The 19,433-nt window shown below is 47.6% G+C and overlaps 8 protein-coding genes across 8 annotated transcripts; 4 read left to right on the forward strand and 4 right to left on the reverse strand.

Moving 5' to 3' along the window:
* Positions 1 to 153: 153 nt before the first annotated feature.
* Positions 154 to 930, reverse strand: BC939DRAFT_435041 (cytochrome oxidase c subunit VIb-domain-containing protein). The gene is made up of 3 exons (XM_051553431.1): positions 660 to 930; positions 518 to 536; positions 154 to 360 (listed from the first exon to the last, which is right to left on the reverse strand). The coding sequence occupies exons 1-3, from the start codon at positions 837 to 839 to the stop codon at positions 251 to 253; spliced, it is 309 nt and encodes a 102-aa protein (XP_051417406.1). The 5' UTR covers positions 840 to 930; the 3' UTR covers positions 154 to 250.
* A 106-nt stretch (positions 931 to 1,036) lies between these two features.
* BC939DRAFT_488777 (uncharacterized protein) lies at positions 1,037 to 2,132 on the forward strand. The gene is made up of 3 exons (XM_051559389.1): positions 1,037 to 1,130; positions 1,256 to 1,466; positions 1,634 to 2,132. The coding sequence occupies exons 1-3, from the start codon at positions 1,062 to 1,064 to the stop codon at positions 2,056 to 2,058; spliced, it is 705 nt and encodes a 234-aa protein (XP_051417407.1). The 5' UTR covers positions 1,037 to 1,061; the 3' UTR covers positions 2,059 to 2,132.
* A 325-nt stretch (positions 2,133 to 2,457) lies between these two features.
* On the reverse strand, positions 2,458 to 5,269 carry BC939DRAFT_488778 (ferric reductase like transmembrane component-domain-containing protein). The gene is made up of 3 exons (XM_051559390.1): positions 4,655 to 5,269; positions 3,865 to 4,432; positions 2,458 to 3,724 (listed from the first exon to the last, which is right to left on the reverse strand). The coding sequence occupies exons 1-3, from the start codon at positions 5,234 to 5,236 to the stop codon at positions 2,547 to 2,549; spliced, it is 2,328 nt and encodes a 775-aa protein (XP_051417408.1). The 5' UTR covers positions 5,237 to 5,269; the 3' UTR covers positions 2,458 to 2,546.
* A 3,422-nt stretch (positions 5,270 to 8,691) lies between these two features.
* Positions 8,692 to 9,462, forward strand: BC939DRAFT_435046 (uncharacterized protein). Its single transcript, XM_051553432.1, has 2 exons — positions 8,692 to 9,097; positions 9,185 to 9,462. Exons 1-2 carry the CDS (start codon positions 8,879 to 8,881, stop codon positions 9,455 to 9,457), a joined length of 492 nt encoding a protein of 163 aa, XP_051417409.1. The 5' UTR covers positions 8,692 to 8,878; the 3' UTR covers positions 9,458 to 9,462.
* Positions 9,463 to 12,352: 2,890 nt separating this feature from the next.
* Positions 12,353 to 15,438, forward strand: BC939DRAFT_488780 (uncharacterized protein). Its single transcript, XM_051559391.1, has 4 exons — positions 12,353 to 12,994; positions 13,089 to 13,363; positions 13,460 to 14,027; positions 14,132 to 15,438. Exons 1-4 carry the CDS (start codon positions 12,538 to 12,540, stop codon positions 15,361 to 15,363), a joined length of 2,532 nt encoding a protein of 843 aa, XP_051417410.1. The 5' UTR covers positions 12,353 to 12,537; the 3' UTR covers positions 15,364 to 15,438.
* Positions 15,439 to 15,767: 329 nt separating this feature from the next.
* On the reverse strand, positions 15,768 to 16,902 carry BC939DRAFT_435052 (uncharacterized protein). The gene is made up of 2 exons (XM_051553433.1): positions 16,483 to 16,902; positions 15,768 to 16,354 (listed from the first exon to the last, which is right to left on the reverse strand). The coding sequence occupies exons 1-2, from the start codon at positions 16,487 to 16,489 to the stop codon at positions 15,900 to 15,902; spliced, it is 462 nt and encodes a 153-aa protein (XP_051417411.1). The 5' UTR covers positions 16,490 to 16,902; the 3' UTR covers positions 15,768 to 15,899.
* A 104-nt stretch (positions 16,903 to 17,006) lies between these two features.
* On the reverse strand, positions 17,007 to 17,897 carry BC939DRAFT_435053 (30S ribosomal protein S17). Its single transcript, XM_051553434.1, has 2 exons — positions 17,649 to 17,897; positions 17,007 to 17,441 (listed from the first exon to the last, which is right to left on the reverse strand). Exons 1-2 carry the CDS (start codon positions 17,745 to 17,747, stop codon positions 17,280 to 17,282), a joined length of 261 nt encoding a protein of 86 aa, XP_051417412.1. The 5' UTR covers positions 17,748 to 17,897; the 3' UTR covers positions 17,007 to 17,279.
* Positions 17,898 to 17,983: 86 nt separating this feature from the next.
* BC939DRAFT_435055 (ribosomal protein L1-like protein) lies at positions 17,984 to 19,406 on the forward strand. Its single transcript, XM_051553435.1, has 4 exons — positions 17,984 to 18,252; positions 18,484 to 18,907; positions 19,024 to 19,125; positions 19,240 to 19,406. Exons 1-4 carry the CDS (start codon positions 18,064 to 18,066, stop codon positions 19,305 to 19,307), a joined length of 783 nt encoding a protein of 260 aa, XP_051417413.1. The 5' UTR covers positions 17,984 to 18,063; the 3' UTR covers positions 19,308 to 19,406.
* Positions 19,407 to 19,433: the final 27 nt, after the last annotated feature.

The following is a 19,433-nucleotide window of genomic DNA, read 5'->3' on the forward strand; positions in this document are numbered from 1 at the left end:
GGATATGCTGATCATATTACTCATGAGCTGTATCGCACGCAATGGTGAAAGGTTTTGTCCGCACTCGCATGCATTTCTACACCTATTGGCTTTTTTTTCTTTCTGCAAGAGTCTTTCCAATGAACAAGCTTTCTCCAAAATGAGCTGTAGGTTTCCTGATGTCTACTCCCTTGTTGTTGTTGGTTTTTTTATTTGCTTTTTTAAAGATCCGTGATGCGTGCTAGGTTATGATGCAAACTCTCTATGTTGATTATGCCTTTTCTGCTTTCGCCTTTGTCTCTGCAGCCCTATCCTCGACAGCTTGGTGCTGTGCTCTCATCCGTTCCAGAATCTCCTTTTGCTCCACTTCCAACACGCGACCTAAGGCCAGAAAAATAAATAAAGGAAAAAAAGGACGTGATGAGATGAAGATAATTCAGAGTAGGGTTAACACACGATAGAGCCATATCACGACCCCAGTTCCAGGCGCGTTATTCGACAAAGTTGATTCAGAAAGCAAAATCGAGAGTGTACTTACGTTTATTAAAGTATTCGACCTGTGGTTGGATACAGCCATTCGTGAATAGAGGGATAGATTGAAGAATGAGATCCATATCAGCGCTTTTTCTTCAATTAGTTCCGCAACCATCCTGGATATCACAGAAGAGAGAGTCCCTTACCCAGCTCTTCATACAGGCGCCTTCGTATTGTTTCCTGAGCTCTTGGCAGATAGAGGCTGCCTCCGGAGTAGAGGGGTCCAGAACTTTGGATTCGTCCAGACATGCAAAGTATGCATCACGGACCTTCCAGCACTTTTGACGGTCGGCTCTTGAAGGGTGGTTAACTGTCTCCTGTGTCATGTTCGTGTTCGTATGGTGAATGCTTTATGGGTTGTCGGACAGCTGTAGTGAAAGGGGGAAGGTGGAGGGGGCGGGGGCGGGAAGTTGGTGATGCCGAGGGGACGTGGATCTCTTTTCCGTGAAGGAAGTCTTTGTGACTGGCCCCAGAACTAAATGGCATTTGGCCTGGCCAGGTAAACAGAGTGCGACCGAAACAGCCAGGACAGACGACTCCCAACCACCATGACTGAGAGCGACGAGATTGAAACGTTCATCGCAGAGCGCCTTGCTACCATCAGTCTGCAGGATGAGGTACTATGTTTCTTTATGTTATCTACACTCTTTCAATCAATACCATGACTTTTCAAAGAAACCTGAAAGGAACTGCTTTACTCTGTGTTATCTGACATTTTTTTTTCTCCTTTCGTTTAATATAGGCCATTACAGAGTACTTTGCAAGGATCGTCGAAGAGGAATCGATGGAGGAGCCAGAGAAGCGCGAGGCGATCTCAGAGCTGCTGGCGGATGTGACCGAAGAACCCACGGCGACGGTGATCGACAGCGTCTTTGAGTTCTGGAACATTATGAAGAAAGAGCAGGAAAAGAAAGCAGAGGAAGAGAAGCGGAAGGCATTGGAAGTCGCCAAAGGTATCAACCACGCAAAAGCACGCTTTGTCTTTTTTTCTTCTGGACATTGGAGGTAACAATCAGCGACCATTGAGGCGAAAGAACAGAACGGATATTAACATCACATTTGCTTTTTTTCCTTCTCCGTGCTTTTTTTTTTTTTTTTTTTTTTTTTTTTTTTTTCTCAGAAAAAGAACGCGCGGCGCTAAGAGCAGAATTCGACAACCCCAATAATCGGGAGGGCATCCTTTCCATGTCCTCACGCCACGTCGTCAAGAACATGACGAAGGAAGAGCGTAAGAAGCGTGATGCCCTTTTGGCACAGTACGGATACGATCTGGATGAAATGGTCGAGGGCGCCGATGGCGAGATGGAGATCGTTTACAAAGACCGATCAGGTGGATCCAAAGCCGCCGTCTCCACCTCAGACCCTTTGCTCATGGCCAACACGAACGGAGAAGTCGTCAAGCAGAAGGACGCGCAACGGAGGGCGGAGATGAAGAAGGCGAGCGAGAACGAAAAGGAGAGGAATAAACTGGCCTTGGAGAAGCAGCGACTGGCGCAGGATAAGGAAAAGCGACGGACACAGAAGAGTGAGAAGCGTAGGATGTAAAAGAAAAAGAAAAGAAAGAAGTGTGATGTGTGCAAATTGGCAGGGACTGTAATAAAACTATCTACAAAAACTGATAACGTATTGCACCCGAAGGAGAGTTGCGTTCTTTTGTTCGGAAGGGAGACCTTTGGTCGTGGATGAGCACTGAGAACACTGAGAACACTGGGATACGCTGAGAGAAATGGGCTGTTGACAAGAAGCGGAACCCTTTGAGATCGAAAACTTAACATGCAACTTAGCGGGTAACGAACAAAGCACGCTTTGAAATATGTCTACGCGTACATTTTGATCCTGGCGCGGATTCCAAATCGAATGGGCTTCTCCTCCGACTCTACTGTGCAGCATGTCCTAGCTGGCCATCGTACTCATTAATCGCCAGCATTGACGACTGCGCTTTTACTGTATTATCTATTTATTATTTTTTATTGCTTTGACGGCAAATGTACTGTCAAGGTGAATGGTATGAATCTAAGTAGTGTACAACCTCTCTAAGGTGCCCATGTCTCGCGATGGAACTCCACAGACCAGCTGGCCTTCTGCACCTGTCGTTCAATCATACCAACGAACCCCTCGGGACCACCCGCAAAGACCGTGGCCAGACCCTGTCCGTTCTCCTTCTTACCCACACCTTGGTCCACAAAACTGTTGATCACCTTGCGGACATCCATACGTCCACGGCTGTAAACCACATCGCCATCGTCCCAGTTTCCGTCCGTGACCGATTGCTTCTCTTCTTGGACTGCTGCAGTGGAAACAGCTGCGGCGGTTGATTCCACATCTTGGCCGTTGGCGCGCTTGTGGTGGCGGACGTGTACCTTTCTGGCAACAAAAATACCAGTGTAACCGAGCGCAAGCATGACAACCGTGTGGACCAGACCGGGCACCAAGGCGTACGTCCATTGGCAGACAAAGATGGTCCACTTGTCTTTCGCCTTTGCGGTCAAACACCATTGCGAATCACCCTCAAAATGGACAGAGCGCATGCCGTAATAGAAAGCCAAGGGAATGGCGGCCAGGAGGGCGCTTGTCAAGAGATCGAAGAGGGCCAGTTTCTTTGAGACAGAATCCGCAGATGCAGCCTCGAAAGTGGGCAGGGCGTGTTCCTTGTAGGTCATCGACTTTGTGGGCTTGTCAGAGAGGGGTTCTTCGCTCGAGAGGGACGTAGGAGACGATGGGCCTGCGATGGTCATGGTCGTAGAATTGGCAGAATTGGATCGCTGAAGGCCGGTGTCCTCCAGTGAGGTAATCGCCTTCGCCTTTTCGTCATTGACAACAACTGCGGTCATGGTTGGAGCAGGAACATTGACCATTGTGCGACCAGACAGAGCCCGCTTCAGTTTTGTACCCGTGCGCTGCAAGAAGTTCTTGCGATCCTTCTTCTTAGTCTGGCCAGGGACCTGGATATCGTTCTTGATGACATGAGCGTGTGCACCCATCAGCGTGTTAGGCTTATCGGGACGCGAGACGTAGATCTCAACGTGGAGCCAGGACGTGAAGCGAGGGTCACGCGTGATCTGGTGCAAGAATGATCCGTAGGCGTGCAACTCACTGCGGGTTCGGAAGGTGCAGATCAAATGCAGCTTCATGCGTAGTGGATTATTCGAGACAGCGATCTGGGCGGCGATAGCCTTGATAAGGGCCATGAAAGTGGTAATGGCAGCGCCAGCTGCATAATCGCGATGCAAGATAGAAGCGTAAGGTTAGAAATGTTTGCTGACATATCGATCAAGATCATAATCGGTCGTGTTTGTTTGCATGTTTGTTTGCGTGTTTGTTTGTTTGTTTGATTGTCTTTGTTCCACATACCAACAAAGATCACCATAGTCTCAGACTTTAGGTAGTCGTGGCGACGATCGCCGAACACGCCGTCAACGTTGGTGCGGATGGTAATACCCTTGTCATCTGTTCCACAGCGCGCGGCAAGGGCCTTGGTCCAGCTCATCTTGGACTCTCCGAAGACGCGCATGTACAGCGTGATGGAATAGGGATCCTCAGGCCAGTAGGATGCAATGGTAAAGGGATGGTGGACGTTACCCAGACCAGGGACCTGGACCGTGATGTAATCGCCAGGGTAGTATGGCTTCATGGGTTCAGGGGAGGTGAACTTCACGCGGATGATGTCAGCATCGGCATTCAGGGCACAGCTCGCGGCAGGGTCGATTGAACGCGCCTGGATGATCTTGGGCACGAAGCGATCGAGGAGGAAGAGAATGAAGCCAGGGAGCATGTAGTACCAGATCATCATGGACGGGTAGTGCATGACAAGACCAATGAAGAACACAAACGTGCCCGCGCGATGAACGTAGAGGAAGACGGGATAAACCCAGCGACGGAATCGAGGCAGCGCGAAGAAGGCCATAACGATGATTCCGAACTGTGAAGTACAAATTGCGCGTACATAAATGGAGTTCAGTCAGATATGAGAACCAGTTATAACACGAGCGGTCTTTTTTTTTTTTTTTTTTTTTTAGTTAGCGTTCCGTAGTTAGGATGGGTTACTGTCGTCGTCGATTTAAAGACAGCCCTGCCAGTCAGGAAGCGTGAATGACAATAATGACAACGGGCTGAGGACTTCTTTTATCAGATTGTTTCTTACCCAAGCAAACACTCCAGGCATGTTACGAGTGCCTCTGGTCTTGTCAGTGAACGCAATGTTGGCCCAGAAGGTGCCCTGTATGATATAGTATGCGCCGTAGAAAAAAGCATGAATCGTCGCCCAGATGAACATAGCTACACCGAGCCAGCGGTGAAGTGGGATGATCTCTGGGTAGGTGAAGCCAAGAGCATGGAGCATGGATCGGCGCAGGACCAAGAAGAGGATGATGGATGTATCCAATAGAAGAGCCTGAGAACCGCCATAGGCAATCGCGCGGACGTTGCCCAACGTAACACCGAACGAGCTCACGTAGTCGGCGCGGCTCATGACGGTAGTCAGGACGAACCAGTAGATATTCATGACCACGATCAAGGACGCGAGGCACCAGAATTTGACTGTAAACCCGAAGCGAGAGTCATGGCGTTCCCAGATCGAGATGCGTTGTTTTTCACTAGCGGGAGTGGTGACCTTCGAGATGGAATGTTGGAACTGGGAGGAGGCTCGGAAGTAGTTACCCCAGATCGTGATAAAGTGACCAAGTAGGATAGGGAGGAGGCAGACAGTCGTCCAAAAGAGATCCATCTCGTTCCACACAAAGTGGCTCTTGATGTGTTCATCCCAGAGTTCGAAGTAATCTGCGAATGTCCAGCCGACAAAAATCGCCAAGCAGACGCCAATGAGTAGGCGATGAAGAGCGATCATGGTATGTTATAGAATGTGCAATGTGTATATGTACAAAAGAAAGAAAAAAATGGAAGGTGTACGCGAAGAAAAATTATATACAGAGTAAATGGCCGGAAATTGATGGCTGAGGAAAAGATGGGTGTAATAAGAACGTAGCGGACAGGAGAGATTTCAACTGACGAGAGAAAGTGAGATGGGGGGAAGAGTGGATGGACTTCAAGAACGGATGATTTATATATTCATTTTCGCCGTGCCTGCATATCCTTTAGCTCGTTGTAACAGTACCAGACGACCAACGGCTGAAGCGATGAGGATTGGACTCGGACGGGAATCAAAAAATATGAACCAGAGGTAGTGGATAGACATCTGTCTTCATCAGACGGGGTCCACCTTTTTTTTTCCTCATTACAGTTTATTACAATTCAATGAGTATATGTATGTGGATAATCTCACAATCAAAAAGGGAAAAGATGGTTCAGCTGGCCTGTGGACAGTTTAGCTCGCCATCTCGCCCAAAGCGCTATTTGTTAGGTCCGCTCTCCGATACCTCATGCTGGTGCGGAATGCATTCACCGTTCGCTACGGTTAGCAGAACTCCGCGTGAAAAAAAAAAAAAAAAAAAAAAAATAATCTCGGACTAGAACCAAGAAAAAGACTAAGAAATGATCTACTCTGCGACGCCTGGTGACAGTAGATCGCTTCTCCATCTCTGCTGCCCTCAGTATACATCAACCCTCTCCCTAAGACGAAAGATATTTGCTCCGATAGTTCAATGATATACTTTGCTTGTCGCGTTCTACAGATCTCCGAGCAACCATAATCCGCTATTCGAGAATACATTTTATCGATGAAGTAGAATCAGATACGGAGCTTGATGCATATACGCACGAGATACAGCACTCGCGTCACTGACACTCCAACCTTCTCTACGATGACATTACACTTATCTTCGAGCCTGGAACCTTTTCCGGCGCGTCGGCGCTGACTTCTCCACCCCCCCCCTGACATGGACCCTGAATCTATTACGCCTTAACACGGACGCACTCAAAAAAAAAATACAAGAAACGAGGGTTGACTGTTGTTATCGATTAACTGATTGAAGATCAGAATAACTAGAATGTGTGAAGGAAAATAGGTGGGACAGCATGAAGGGCCTCGGAAGAGAGGCACGAGGACTCTGTCGAAAAAGGAAGATGTTGTTCAGCGGATCCCTTCCTTTGACTAAGGAACAATTTGCAATTGAAATCAATACCTGTGAGGATGTATGAAATGATATAAGGAAGACTGAATTGACTTGAGATTGAAAAAAATTGCGACATGCAAATGCTATATAGGCATTGGAGTTGCTCAATGTTCAATGCTGCACGTTCAATGTTCAGTGTTCAAGACTCAATGTTCTGTATTGCGCTATGTCTACTTCTTTATCATCATTTAGCGCGTCTTAAGTTACTATCTACACATATATTCTACTCAAGGTCCCATGCGCGGGCCTTCTCCATTTCTAGCCTCGACCATAGCCGAGAGTACTGGAAGTTGTTTGGTTAGTCGTATTGTGAGCACCAAGGTTCCTTCCAGGCAAAAGTGTGCGCGTGCGCGAAGTTTGGTTGGTCGCAGCGAAATGCACTCTGTGCCCGTGTGAACATCAGTGTCGAATCATCCTTGACCACGGGTATGGTTATCGGTCGCCGATGATTTGTTGACCTTGACGTGTTTATCGTGTGGGAGGAGGTGATGGGGTGGGATCGATAGGAGGAGAAAGTAATGAGAGCGTCGATGGGTAAGTAGGACAACATGGCGTGTAAGGGATTCGGAAAAGAGTTTTTTTTTTTGGTCCTGGCTCATAATTTTTTTTTCTCGATACGAACCCTGCACCGTGTAAACACTCATCGTCATGCAGGATGATGTGGTTTGCACGATATGGGTCAATGGATAACGCTACCTCGGACCTGCCCGCTAATGTATATTTTTTTTTTACTCTAAAGTGCATGGGAGTGTGATGGGAAGTGAGAAGAAACGATCCACGGACCAGCAAAAATTAATTAGAGGAGCATATAATTTAATATGCGATGGAACAGCAAGGAGCAGGGGTACTGTCGAGGAACAATTAAGGTCAGTAGGAATAGGTGCAGCTGGCGAACAGAATGGAAGTTAGACATACACATCACATACTGATAATGATAGCCTTCCCATGATATCGCAATCATGTTTTCATGGATGAAATATTTTGTTTGCGATGTGTTGCCGATTGTGGCAGCTTTTATAAAACAGCATGCCTGACCTTAGAAGACAGCCAAATCAATGAGAGACAGACAACAACAGGGGCACTCACGATATCGATCGCGATCCAAATTGTACAGTACATACAAACTATTCTCTTCATCGATGAAGACAAAGTGGGCAGGCGTTTGTAAACAACTTTGAAGGACAGCGGAAGGGAGACAGCGGGAGGATGGCAGCGATACCGGGCAATAAACAGGGGGCTATCGATTGCGTATGTGATTTGTAAATAAAAGCGAGTATAGTAGTCTATTATAATGATCGAACAACTGTCCGGCAAGCAGAAATTATAGATAATCACTTCAGGTCGAGATGGACAGTTGTGTTTTTGTCAACTGCCAAAAACATCCTTCTGCGACATGAACTCATCCGGCGGTCTTTCTGTTTTTGGGATGTGGGCCTTTCAAAAAGCGCCCAGGCTGAACCATACGAGAGGGATGGTACTTATTATGGCGATGTTGGCGATGATGATGAGCAAGAGAGGAATAGGCTGAAAAAAATCTGATAAGACTTGGCCCGGGAATTGTCTCAATCTGATAAGACGATCCCAGTAGAGTTCATGACTCGGGTCACCGCCAAACTCGCGGTGACTAATACGAATCGCGACCGCCCTTGGACTCCGCTCCCTGTCAAAAAAAAAAAAAAAAAAAAACTCAGGTCCATGGTTCCTTCCCACCCCCCCTCCATGAAAGCTAAGACGGGAGTGCTAGGTCAATGGTACAATTCTGCCCTTCACCTGTGTCCACAAACTCTGATGTACCTTCCCATCTAGTTTAGAATGCACCATCTGCGGTTTTTTTTTTTCATACTCAGTTCCCCGTGTGATGGAAGCCTATACCCCAAGAGTTAGGTGCGAACGAGTACAAGTGCGAATGATGAGATGGCGGTGTACATATAGTCTATAGACTACATGCCGCGTGGGTGTAAATGGATGGATTTTCATGCATGTACCTCTGTCATTTGTACGCACAGCGTCGAAAAGGGAGGGCTAGATGCCCTTCAAAATAAAGTTTTTCTTCTTTATCAGATCCAGACGAGCTAACCAATAATTGCTCGCGCCCGTGTGCCAGGAGAACAAAAAAACGCGTTCAACAGGAAACCAGGAGGCGAATGAGTAAACGTGACCCCAAGTGTCGCTGCGCTGACATCCTTGGCGCAATTGCATCGCTGCGTGCATCTCAACCAGCGACATACATCTCATCTCTCTATTGACCACTGAATCTCAGGGAAAAAAAAAGAAAAAGATTGCGTGTTGCATCGAACATGTCGCAAGTACCTCAAGTCGCAGATACCCAGGAAAGGCAGCCCCTCTTGCAGCCAAACGACACCAGCAATAGTACGCCTTTTCTCACCTCCACAGCCATTGTGGATGTCAACGAGGCAGGGAGCTCTGCGTCCGAGATTGATCGTTTGCAGCACCACCGTGCGATGGTCCGCGACCGATTCAGTGTCAATTGGTGGTTGGAATGGATCATTATCCTGGTAAAGACTGATCCTTTACTGGTAAACAAAAAACAGCGAGCCATGTTTCTCTTCTTACAAACACGTTTTAATTCTGTGCCACTGTAGGTTGTCTTTTCAGTGACAGGATCGTCCACGATGCTCATTGTCAGACCATTGATGAAGGCTTTGGGGTTAAATGGGTCACTAGGAGCAGGACCATGGTCCTTCCGTATCGCCTACATCGTTCTTACGCTGCCACTTTATAGCTGCATGCTGCTGCTCATTTCGTCGCTCGTCTGTAGGAGGCCGTATTTCGAAAACCTCTTGATCAGAATGTGGGACCGGCTTCTACCACGATACATCACGAACAAGTTCCAAAGGAGAGAGCCAGCGGCATAAGTAGGCACAATAAAGATGCATCCCACGAATCTCGTTCGACGCGTCTTGGAGGTTGTGGAAAACGCTAACATGTGAAATTACGTAAACTTGCTATCAGGATATCCTAAATGCACACGAGCTGACACCCTGAGAAATGTCCACAGATAATTTAACCCAATGCTGCCACAGCTTAGAGAGAATACTCTTGATTGTATGGCAAATCGGATTGCGCTTTCTGTCGATATTCTTGCCACGCGATGAATATGATGTGAAAACACCGCGTGCGAGTTGATGTCGTTTCGACTGATCTAGACCCTTATCGAGTTTGGAGAACTGCACCCATTGAGTATGATGGAAAATATGTTTATGCCCGAAGACAGTTAATCTCAATTTGTTCCGCAACTATTTACATCGTCTATTTGACTGCATCTTCAAAGGGGAAGCACTTTTTCCTCAGGCCCTTGCTGCTGTGGCCTGTCGCAGCTGATGAGTATGCAGCATACAAGCTATTTGAAAATAATTCACTCAGTTGCCATCAATTTATTTGTGGTTCGCGACTTAATACCCATCAATTACATACGAGCGCGCTTCATTCCTCTCTCTATCTCTTTTCAGCTGTAGATGTATATTGCAAATGTATGGCGGTAATCAGCTCGGATCTAGCATTCCCTTTTGAGAAAGTAGGGGATGGTAGATCTTTTCATCTCAATGCATCTTTTTTTTTGGTCCGTGATGTCCGAGGATCAGCGGACACCTTTCAATGCGCGGCCTTTGTTTCTCATATCAAAAAGCATCGGTTCTCTGATGAACCCTCGGTAGCGGCGCTCTGTTCATCTCCTTAAACCCCTTGCGTCTCATAAAGTAAATGGAAGAACTACATTCGGTATAAAGGAAGTGTACCTTCAGCTGTTACTGAGATTAAATGTACGTTGCACAGCAAGCTATGCTGATCTGAGATTGAAGCTAGAGTTGCCTTTCTCACCTCCCTATTCTTCTTCATGCAGTCTAGGCCCAGACGAACGCCATCAATACCATAGCAAAAAGCGGACAGTGACGGCGGATCAAAAGAAATAAGCGAAGGGACATCTTCTGAAGTGCCTTGAACGGTTCAAAGGCCAAGACATGCTGTCGACAACTTTAAACCTGCTGTAGATGCTATATACAGAACGCTAAAAATCCAACCTCGATCTCCATCGTCTCACCTTGCGCTGCTGAGGGAGGAGGGAGATAAGGAGGAAATGAAGCCGAAATGTCTGTAGTTACGCCATGTTCTACTCGTCTATGAAAGGCAAGTATGTGTTTTTTAGCTACTACATAGCTCTGACTTTTAAAGAATGGTAAGACATACGGGCAAACGAAACTGTATGTGAAAGCGAGAGGGCCCTTGAAAGAGCCGTAACCTTGATCGATGTGCTCAGTAGACTGGATATGACCAAAAGGGGCCTATCATAGCCATGCGCGAAAAGAAAAGATATGTGGGTTGTAGCTTGATAGTCCAAAACCGTTCGTCGCTCAGAACACAGCTCGGCGTATCGTCTGTTTTATACACGTACGATTCAACGCCATATGTTCACCCTTTTTCTCTCGTAGTCCAGGACTGGAGTGCGAAGGCTAGCCTGTTACCTTTCTTATGGCCTTTTTTTTTTCTTTCTTCGTAAATCCAGGCCTCAAACCCTGCAAGTCATCCAGGCGAATGAGAGCGCTTATCAGATCAGATATTTTTGCTGCTTTTTTTTTTTTTTTTTTTTTTGTCTGTGGACCCTGGAAATACAGGTGTGGTCGGTAGCCAAGAACAGAGCCGAACCCTTATCAGATTTTTTCCTATGGTGTCTGGCAAAACAGTAAAAACGACAGAATCGGTGAGCTCATGGCTCTCATGAAGCCAGGTCAATTTAAAGTCAGTATGGCCACTAGCCATTTCACCGCAACAGCAGAAAGTCAGTCAAAAAAAAAGCTTGAATTTTTTTGCGGTCTGGCCAGGTACAGTGCGGTATACTCTTACGGAATGGATCGATTCAAAGTCCTCTGCTCAATTTTTTTTGTATTTCCTCGGGACGGAACGTGAGTTGTCGTTATTTCCATCTGATAACAACAGCAGGCCAGACCATTAGACCTCACGATCTGATATGGGGGATCGGGCTGATCCATATCCGTATCATGGCAAACAACAAATAAATAAAATAAAATATATTAAAAAAATAAAAGAGGAAAAAAGAATACATCGACTGAGTTGGGCGCCCTTGACACATCCGCACCCGCATCAAGCGGGGCCACAAAAACCGCACTCAACCACCTTTTGATCCATTTGCCAATTCACTTTTGTGCACTGCATGTGCCCTCTTTTTGAGTTCGACACGCTCGAAAGGATCGAACGATTGGCCATCGATCGTATTCACCCTGCCAGCGTCTCGACTCTTGCGGCACATAATCCATATATGCTATTTTACTTTACACGGCCTTGAATACTCCAACTGTCCAAGCGGCCGTTGCGGGAGGTCAAAATCTGACAACCCCAGACTCAGTCGGCACATAGTACATATCCGTGTACACTGCATGTCTTTAAATGATCCTATTCAGTTGGTGTTATCTATAATGGTCTAACGGTCTAATGGTCTTGTCTCTACTCGCGTGCTCTGCACATTTACCTTTATTTTTTCTCGGGAACGAATCGTTGCTGGAAAAATTTGGTTGGAGCGTTCATACTCGCGATGATGGCCAGATCCATACTCAATCATTGTATAGTCTTCCGTCTGAGGCCGCCCCTTTGTGCGAAGGAAACACAGTGAATCTCCGGTAACCCCGGGATTGCCCTGAAATCAGCCCCGTCCTCCATCGCAGAGACCGATCAGATATAAAAGACTTCCCTCACATTCCCAAGGTCGTGCTTTTTTTTTTTTCCTCACTCGCCTCATTCAATATTGATCTTCGCGACCTTAGTCTCGAAATCAATAGCGACCCCTCTATACATTCGCTTCCTTCCCTTTACTTCATCAACGCGTCGCATTCTATATCTCATTCCACGTTCATCGATAATCAATCCTCCATACTTGAGCCACGCCCCATAGTCCTCTATTCCTGTTCAACCCCACTATCTTTACATCATGGCGTTTTCACTCAGGTTCAAGCGCCCGCATATGCTCAACCCTTTCTTCTTCCTCATCGTCATTTGTATCCTGATCCCTGTCGCCTATAACTTTGCAGACTATGAGCTGACCTGGCATCGAAAGATTGACTCCAATTGGTTCTACAACAAACGCGACTACTATGTTCTCGCTCTTTGCATCGCACCTTCGGTCCTGGGCCACCTTGCCACGATCTGGGGTCATTACTACCGTGCCGAACGTGAGTTCCAACACAGCATCGCCAAGGTGACAACTCCGGTATCTGTCAAGCAGAAGATTTCGCTCTGGGAGCGCCATATCTGGTGGGGATACACCGTCAAGTACTGGATCATGGTTGTGGTCACGGTCCTGCTGAACCTGACCTGGTTCATTGTCCCTATGGTCCAGAGTACTGCAAAAATGGTCGACCGTTTCGGATATGTCGGAGGCATTGGCCGTAAGTATTCTTGCAGAGAATCCATTGTATCGTAAAAAAAAAAAAAAAGACAAAAAAATAATGATTAACGCGTCGTTTCTCTGCGTGCTTCCAGGCGCGGCCGGAAATGCTAGCGGTTATACCGTTGTTGCATGCTGCGGTATGATCCTGTTCTTAGTTCTCCGCCGATCCATGCTCCACGCCATTGGTTTTACCTATGCCGAGATTGTGCCTCTTCACAGATGGTTGGGTGCTGCCATTGTCGGATGGAGCACCATCCATACCATCGGGTACATAGTTTACTTGGCTAACGACGGCCGCCTCCAGACTGATATTAATTTTTACGATACCTCGCGTGGCACCCTGAACATGATGGGTGTCTTTGCCTATGTAAGTACTCTCCTGCCCTTTATTTACTTGATATTTTCCTTCTGAGTTTAACTACTAATACGTCCTCAATTCATCATCCTTGCCGTTACTTTATAGGGTGCCGTCTGCTTGCTGGGCCTCGGCGCGATCCCTCAGATCCGCCGACGCTTCTACTTGCTCTTCTTGAGCACGCATCGCTTCTTCACGGCTGTGTTCTTTGTCGGAATGATCACGCATTACCCAAGCCCCATGCTTTGGTACTATCTCCTGCCCACTATCATCCTCTTCTTGGTCGATCGTTTCGTCCCCAAGATGATGCAGGCTCGTACGGTATATCCCGAGGCTACTTGCTCCTTGAACGTCGATGCTGATATCATCCGCATGACTTTCACCTCCCCCGAACCTATGAAGCCCTACTACCCTGGTGATTACATCTCTGTCCAGATCCCCAAGATTGGAACTGTCTATCATCCTTTCACGATCGCTTCTTATTGGCCTGAGGACCCTTATTCGATGACTCTGTACATCCGTTGCTTTGAGGACTCAAAGCTGAGCTGGACCTGCGCCCTTGCCAGACTCTGTGGCAAGGAGGACAAGCGCATCCGCGTCAAGGCCAATGTCGACGGCGTCTTTGGTGATCGTCGCCATGACTATCTCAAGTCTGAGACGATGATTATCTTTGTTGGTGAGTAGTATAGTCAATTTTGTTGCAGAACTTTCCGACGCGTTTCTCCAGGTTTGCAAAAAATGAAACCGATCATTGATTTCTTCTCCCGCTCTCTTTCGTAGCCGGTGCTGCCATTACTACTTTCATGGCCCTTATCAAGGCCATCGCCGCCCAGATTGCCGCCTCGAGCGATCCTCTCCGCATGCAACTTCACCTTATTTGCACCTTCCGCACCCGTAGTGAGCTGCACGCCTACGGATCATTCTTGCACCAGATCACGCGTGATCCTCGCTTCACGTCCTGGCTCCACGTCGAGATCTACGTCTCGCGTCCCGATAAGCCTAACACGCTGATGGGTGCACACGCTCATGTCATCAAGAACGATATCCAAGTTCCCGCCAACTCCAAGAGAAAGGAGAAAAAGGCGCGTTTCATGTCCCTCAGGCGCACTGGCACGATATTGAAGCGTGCTCTGTCCGGTCGTACCATCGTTGCCGAGAATGAAAAGGCTTCGTCCAAGACTGTTGACTCCACCGGCTCTAGTGTCTCTACAGAAGTTGTGACCCCCACTGAGAGCAAGGAGTCTTCTCTGCACAGATCAGGCTCAATCCACACTGTTGTAGACCTTGAGGACATTGCTGAGGAAAGCGAGCCCGTCAAGACCATAAAGTCCCAGCCCGAGAAGGTTCATACCTCTACAACTACAGTTGCTGATGAGCCCATGGTCTCATCGCCTACGCGCGCCATGACCTACGACAACCGTACCCTACCCACCTTCCAGGCTGCTAATTCGACCACGGTCGCCACTCGCTGGGCCAGACTCGACCTGTTCGTCACCTGCGTGCTCATTTTCATTCCCCTGGCGGCGTGGTGCGTTGCACGCACGGTTTCTTGGGAGGGTCCCTCGGGCTGGTGCAAGACCAGCAAAGCTCGTGGCACTTATGTCCAGGCTAACTGCCGCTGGACCTACGGCATGATTCCTGGCACTATCCAGATTGTGGTTGCATCAATTGCCGGATACTTCGCTGTCTGGTTGGCTCGTGTGATTCTGATGCGCCGCGGTCGTGATGTGGAGGCCGGTCTGCCTTACCCAGATTTCGCTGTCGAAGACGAGAGACTCGCGATTGAGGATGGCAACTGGGACGAAGGAGATGTGGTCTACACACGAGGTCGTTTGGATGTCAAGAAGCTCATCCAGGGCTTTGTCGAGGCTGGTGTTGGCAAGAGGGAGAAGGGTCGTGGCTTGGTATCGGTCTTTGGAGGTGGACCTGAGGGCTTTGTGAGTATGGTTGAGAAGCAGGCCAAGGTGGCGGACTGGTCGGTCGATTTCCATCGCGAGACCTGGGCACCTTAGAGTATAGGAAGCCTTTGAATCTCCTCATTCTTATTTATATACACCCATGTACATAATCATATCCATATTAAAAGCATATTTTTCATTTCATTATATACGCGTTCCTATGCGCCTGGTTGCATGTTATCATACGATATCTCAGCCCATATTTTTCATTCGGATGGCATTTTTGTCCTTGGGGACGGGAGAGATGCATGCACGGGAGCGCTTGCTTGATGGACGTGTTAACCCCTCGTGCCTGATAAACTATACGTTGGGGACAACCTTTGATAGTCTACGCCTGCGCCTCTGGGGCGGATCTGGCACCCATAAAAATTGTGTGTTGGAAATCTTGCATAGCGGGCTACACCAACCCTTAGAAGTTATTACTGGCGATTACGGACAATGTATGTACAGGGACAACCGCTGTTTTTATTTCGGGATTGGTGAAGAATGGACTATATACAAAGATGTGGATTTGGTACAGATGTTGGAGATAAAGCACAAAGACAGAAAAAAATAATATTGTACAGACATGAGGTATAGCACCTGGCCTCCTAATCTCTGGAAACAAGGTTGCCAAACATGGGCATCGAGCGGAGCAAGAGCGACTCAATTTCGCCCATGTTGGATGGACCGCTGGTAGCAGCAGCAGCAGCAGCAGCACTGCTGCCTCCCGTGAAGAAGCTCGATCCCTCTGTGGCGGATGATGGCAAGAACGACGATAAGGAGAAGGAGCTCGGCAGGGAAAAAAATGATGACAAAGGCGAAGCTGATGATGGTGCAGCAGATGTTGGGGTTGTTGTAGAGTCCTGCTCCATATAATGTGTGTTCCCCTGTGCCAGCGCAGAGGTGTTCAAAGTGAGGCTGCTGTCCCAATTGCCTCGGCGGATGGAGACTGCTTCGTTTTGGGTGGATTCTGTGGCAGAGGACAGGGTGTTGGTTCCGCCTCGGGTCGGGCTCAGTCGAGCGGTCTGACTCTGCTGTCTCAAGGCCTGGGTGATTCTGACGACTACATCAATGGGTAAAAGAGCGCAGTAAGAGAAAGGAGCTGTTAGACGCATGAATTCACTTACGATATCCACCGTTTGGCACATCACACACATCTCTTTCGGCATGTATCTTTATGCGCGCACTTACCATCCATTTCGAGTCAAACAGTCACTTTCAGAGATTGGATAAAAAAAGAGTTTCGAAGTGGAAGACGAGAAGGTGCTCTTTACGATGATAAGAAAGACTGTTCAATGGAGAGCAAGCTGCTGCTGACCGAGGGGACTGGCAGAGAAGATAGCGGAGGAGAGGGGTATATCGACGTCGCGACCAATGTGTGTTCCGTTCTGGAAAAAGTACGAGGACATTGACCAGAGAGAGACACAGGATATGAAGGAGAGGTTAAGACTCTCCTGTTGGCAAAAAGTGAGAAAGTTGGTACTATGCGTCGACGTGTGATGGGACACAGGAAGGGCGAAAGATGAAGAGGGTTACAGACGTGAGGGTAAAGGAAAGAAGGGAGAGAGGAAAGAAAGAGCAAAGGAAAGAATGAGGAGAGAAAGGCTGAAGTGGGCAAAAAAAAAGAGTTATCTGTGTTACTTTGCATAAAACCGATCTTATCCCCGCCGATAATCTGTGGGGAAGATTGCCTCACGTGTGAGCGAAATCCAATTGAACGCATTTTCTTTATTGTCTAGCTGCGCTGCTGCTGCATGGCGGATATGTTTTGTGCCAGTTCGTCCGAAAACCATTCTAAGACCAAGGGCAACTTGACATGATATCTGGTGTGTTGGAGTTTATCCAGCACAAGATCAGCTCCCATGATATCCAGATCTAATGTTCACGGCTTTTTATTGTCGACACATATGCAATAAAGTTCCTGTGCTTATGCCTATAGTGTAATGCTCCAATTGATTGTTTTCCATGCTCCTGTACGATCCAAAGTATTACTTTGTGTGCTCCCAGACCTTGGACGCGGCCACGATCTCTGCAACTGTGAAGTGTTTCCTTGCGCTGAGTGGTCTGCACGCCTCGATTCGGACAACGTCTCCCAACTTGCACTTGGATGCCTCATCGTGTGCAAGATAGTTCTTGAACGATTTGTATGTCTATTGATGATTCAGTATTGGGTTAGAATATAGATGATTTTGTGCTAGTCCTTGCATTAATGCTGAACATATCCTGATATGATTTCTGATTCGATATTAAAACGCCTGTGCGCCGTCGTCTTCTCATTCAGTCCCTAACAGGGACATTTAGTTGGCATTCCCCATTCGCCCTTAGTTCTCCATATGAATGTCAGTCGTCGTCTTTACCTTACGGACGATCGGATGCACTTTGTTGCTCATGACCCTGACCTTGACGGTCTTCTGCATCGCTGTTCCGACAACGACCCCCAAAAAGTTCTGGCGCATTGCTGAGCTGTAAAATATATGCGTTTCTTGTTCCTGTCCGAAGTGAGTGTTCCAAGTCGTGGAGCTTGTGTTCCGAGTCGTGGAGTTTGTGTTTGGTTCCTGGAGGGAATCGTCGAGGAGCAAGTTGGGTTGATCTGATTCGGTTTGCTGCTGTGTAGCAGGGAATACAGGGAGCAGTCGCATTGGGTCTTTAGGAACTGCAAGCCACTTCCGAGGTTTGTTTATCGTCCTCCATCCATGGCTACAGTCGGCGAAACTGGTTCCTAGTCCTTGGCTCCTCGACACTCCATTGCTCGCCCCACCGTTCGAAACAACAATGTCCAGCATCCTCATCACAAGGGCCGTCCCTACGGCTTCTGTCTCCAGGACACTCATCGTCAGCGGGGCTTCTCATATCTCCCACCAGACCTTCACACCTTCCCACAGGAACTATGCCACGGCGAAGAAGGCACCCAGCTCTCTGCCTGGCGCCATGACCTTCACTGACGCGCTTGCTGTCCTTAAGGTAAACACCAATAGGCAGTCGAAAAACGGAAACAGCTTGGAATATGGAAGTGGATCAGGAATTGCTATCTAGAAAGGCCTTGCTGGACTCTTTCTTTATGGACACACACTGCCGACACCATGAACAGCGATAGAAAATGGATAGCGCAGCGCGATTGATAGGAACTATTTCTTTTATGTTTTTGATATGATTACTTACTCGTCGCTGCTTTATTTTCAAATATAACAATAGGCCAAGGAGGTCAGCAAACCCAACCACCTGGTCGAAGTTCACATCCAGACCAATCCCAAGGTTGAGAAGCACTCTCAGCCGATCCGCACCTCAGTCCTCTTGCAGAAGCCCATCAAGCAGGAATCGGTCATATTGGTCTTTGCGGAGGGCAAGTTCGCAGAGGAGGCCCGCGCCTCAGGTGCACAGATTGTCGGAGGGCCCGAATTGATTAAGGAAGTCGAGGAGGGCAAGCACAAGTTTGACAAGTGTATCTCAACACCTGGAATGTACCCCTCTGTCACCAAATTGGCTCGTATTCTGGGACCCAAAGGTTTGATGCCAACGACCAAGAAAGGAACTGTCACGGAGGATATCGTGGGCGTGATCAAGGCTCAAACTGCAGCTTTTGATGTTCGCGGTGATAAGAACGGCGTTGTACACACTAGTACGCGAATATTTTTTACTGAGAATAACAGCAGGTTATGGATGATGAACTATAGATTCTGGATCAATGAGGAATCTCACTAACAGCATTTACTTGTTTTTATTTGTTACCATTAGTCATTGGAAAGGTCAACTGGGAACAGAAGGATATCGAGGATAACTACCAGATCATCATGAACCAGATGAGGGTTCTTGCTCAGGAGCGCTTCGTCAAAAAAGGTGCGTTCTACTTGCTCAGACAAATCGCTCATTTGAGAACTCGCCTTTTGGTATATGTATGATATATGATATACATGGTGTTTAACAGAGAAACTACTTTCCTTACATTTATAGACTGGATCAAGAACGTCTATATTTCATCGACACAAGGTCCTGGCATCCCTTTGATCAACAACGCATAGTTCCGCAATACACCACCTCGACAAATATCCATCGCAAGCATTCGCAGTTGTTTAGAATCGCACCATCTTGTTTATCATGTAATAAAACTGTTTTTAAAATACACATATCACAGTGGTGCATGTTTT

This window comes from Gamsiella multidivaricata (assembly GCF_025024155.1).
Source record: "Gamsiella multidivaricata strain RSA 2152 chromosome Unknown BC939scaffold_2, whole genome shotgun sequence".
NCBI lineage: Eukaryota > Fungi > Mortierellomycota > Mortierellomycetes > Mortierellales > Mortierellaceae > Gamsiella > Gamsiella multidivaricata.

Coding starts and splice junctions, on each gene's coding strand:
- BC939DRAFT_435041 (XM_051553431.1), bottom strand. CDS start 839: ATGACACAGGAGACAGTTAACCACCCTTCAAGAGCCGACCGTCAAAAG.
- BC939DRAFT_488777 (XM_051559389.1), top strand. CDS start 1,062: ATGACTGAGAGCGACGAGATTGAAACGTTCATCGCAGAGCGCCTTGCT. Junction 1,131..1,255: donor CCATCAGTCTGCAGGATGAG/GTACTATGTTTC, acceptor CGTTTAATATAG/GCCATTACAGAGTACTTTGC. Junction 1,467..1,633: donor GGCATTGGAAGTCGCCAAAG/GTATCAACCACG, acceptor TTTTTTTCTCAG/AAAAAGAACGCGCGGCGCTA.
- BC939DRAFT_488778 (XM_051559390.1), bottom strand. CDS start 5,236: ATGGATCTCTTTTGGACGACTGTCTGCCTCCTCCCTATCCTACTTGGT. Junction 4,433..4,654: donor TGCCTGGAGTGTTTGCTTGG/GTAAGAAACAAT, acceptor TGTACTTCACAG/TTCGGAATCATCGTTATGGC. Junction 3,725..3,864: donor GACTATGGTGATCTTTGTTG/GTATGTGGAACA, acceptor GCGATTATGCAG/CTGGCGCTGCCATTACCACT.
- BC939DRAFT_435046 (XM_051553432.1), top strand. CDS start 8,879: ATGTCGCAAGTACCTCAAGTCGCAGATACCCAGGAAAGGCAGCCCCTC. Junction 9,098..9,184: donor TGGAATGGATCATTATCCTG/GTAAAGACTGAT, acceptor GTGCCACTGTAG/GTTGTCTTTTCAGTGACAGG.
- BC939DRAFT_488780 (XM_051559391.1), top strand. CDS start 12,538: ATGGCGTTTTCACTCAGGTTCAAGCGCCCGCATATGCTCAACCCTTTC. Junction 12,995..13,088: donor ATATGTCGGAGGCATTGGCC/GTAAGTATTCTT, acceptor GCGTGCTTCCAG/GCGCGGCCGGAAATGCTAGC. Junction 14,028..14,131: donor GACGATGATTATCTTTGTTG/GTGAGTAGTATA, acceptor TCTCTTTCGTAG/CCGGTGCTGCCATTACTACT.
- BC939DRAFT_435053 (XM_051553434.1), bottom strand. CDS start 17,747: ATGCGCCAGAACTTTTTGGGGGTCGTTGTCGGAACAGCGATGCAGAAG. Junction 17,442..17,648: donor TGCATCCGATCGTCCGTAAG/GTAAAGACGACG, acceptor AATCATCAATAG/ACATACAAATCGTTCAAGAA.
- BC939DRAFT_435055 (XM_051553435.1), top strand. CDS start 18,064: ATGTCCAGCATCCTCATCACAAGGGCCGTCCCTACGGCTTCTGTCTCC. Junction 18,253..18,483: donor ACGCGCTTGCTGTCCTTAAG/GTAAACACCAAT, acceptor ATATAACAATAG/GCCAAGGAGGTCAGCAAACC. Junction 18,908..19,023: donor GAACGGCGTTGTACACACTA/GTACGCGAATAT, acceptor TGTTACCATTAG/TCATTGGAAAGGTCAACTGG.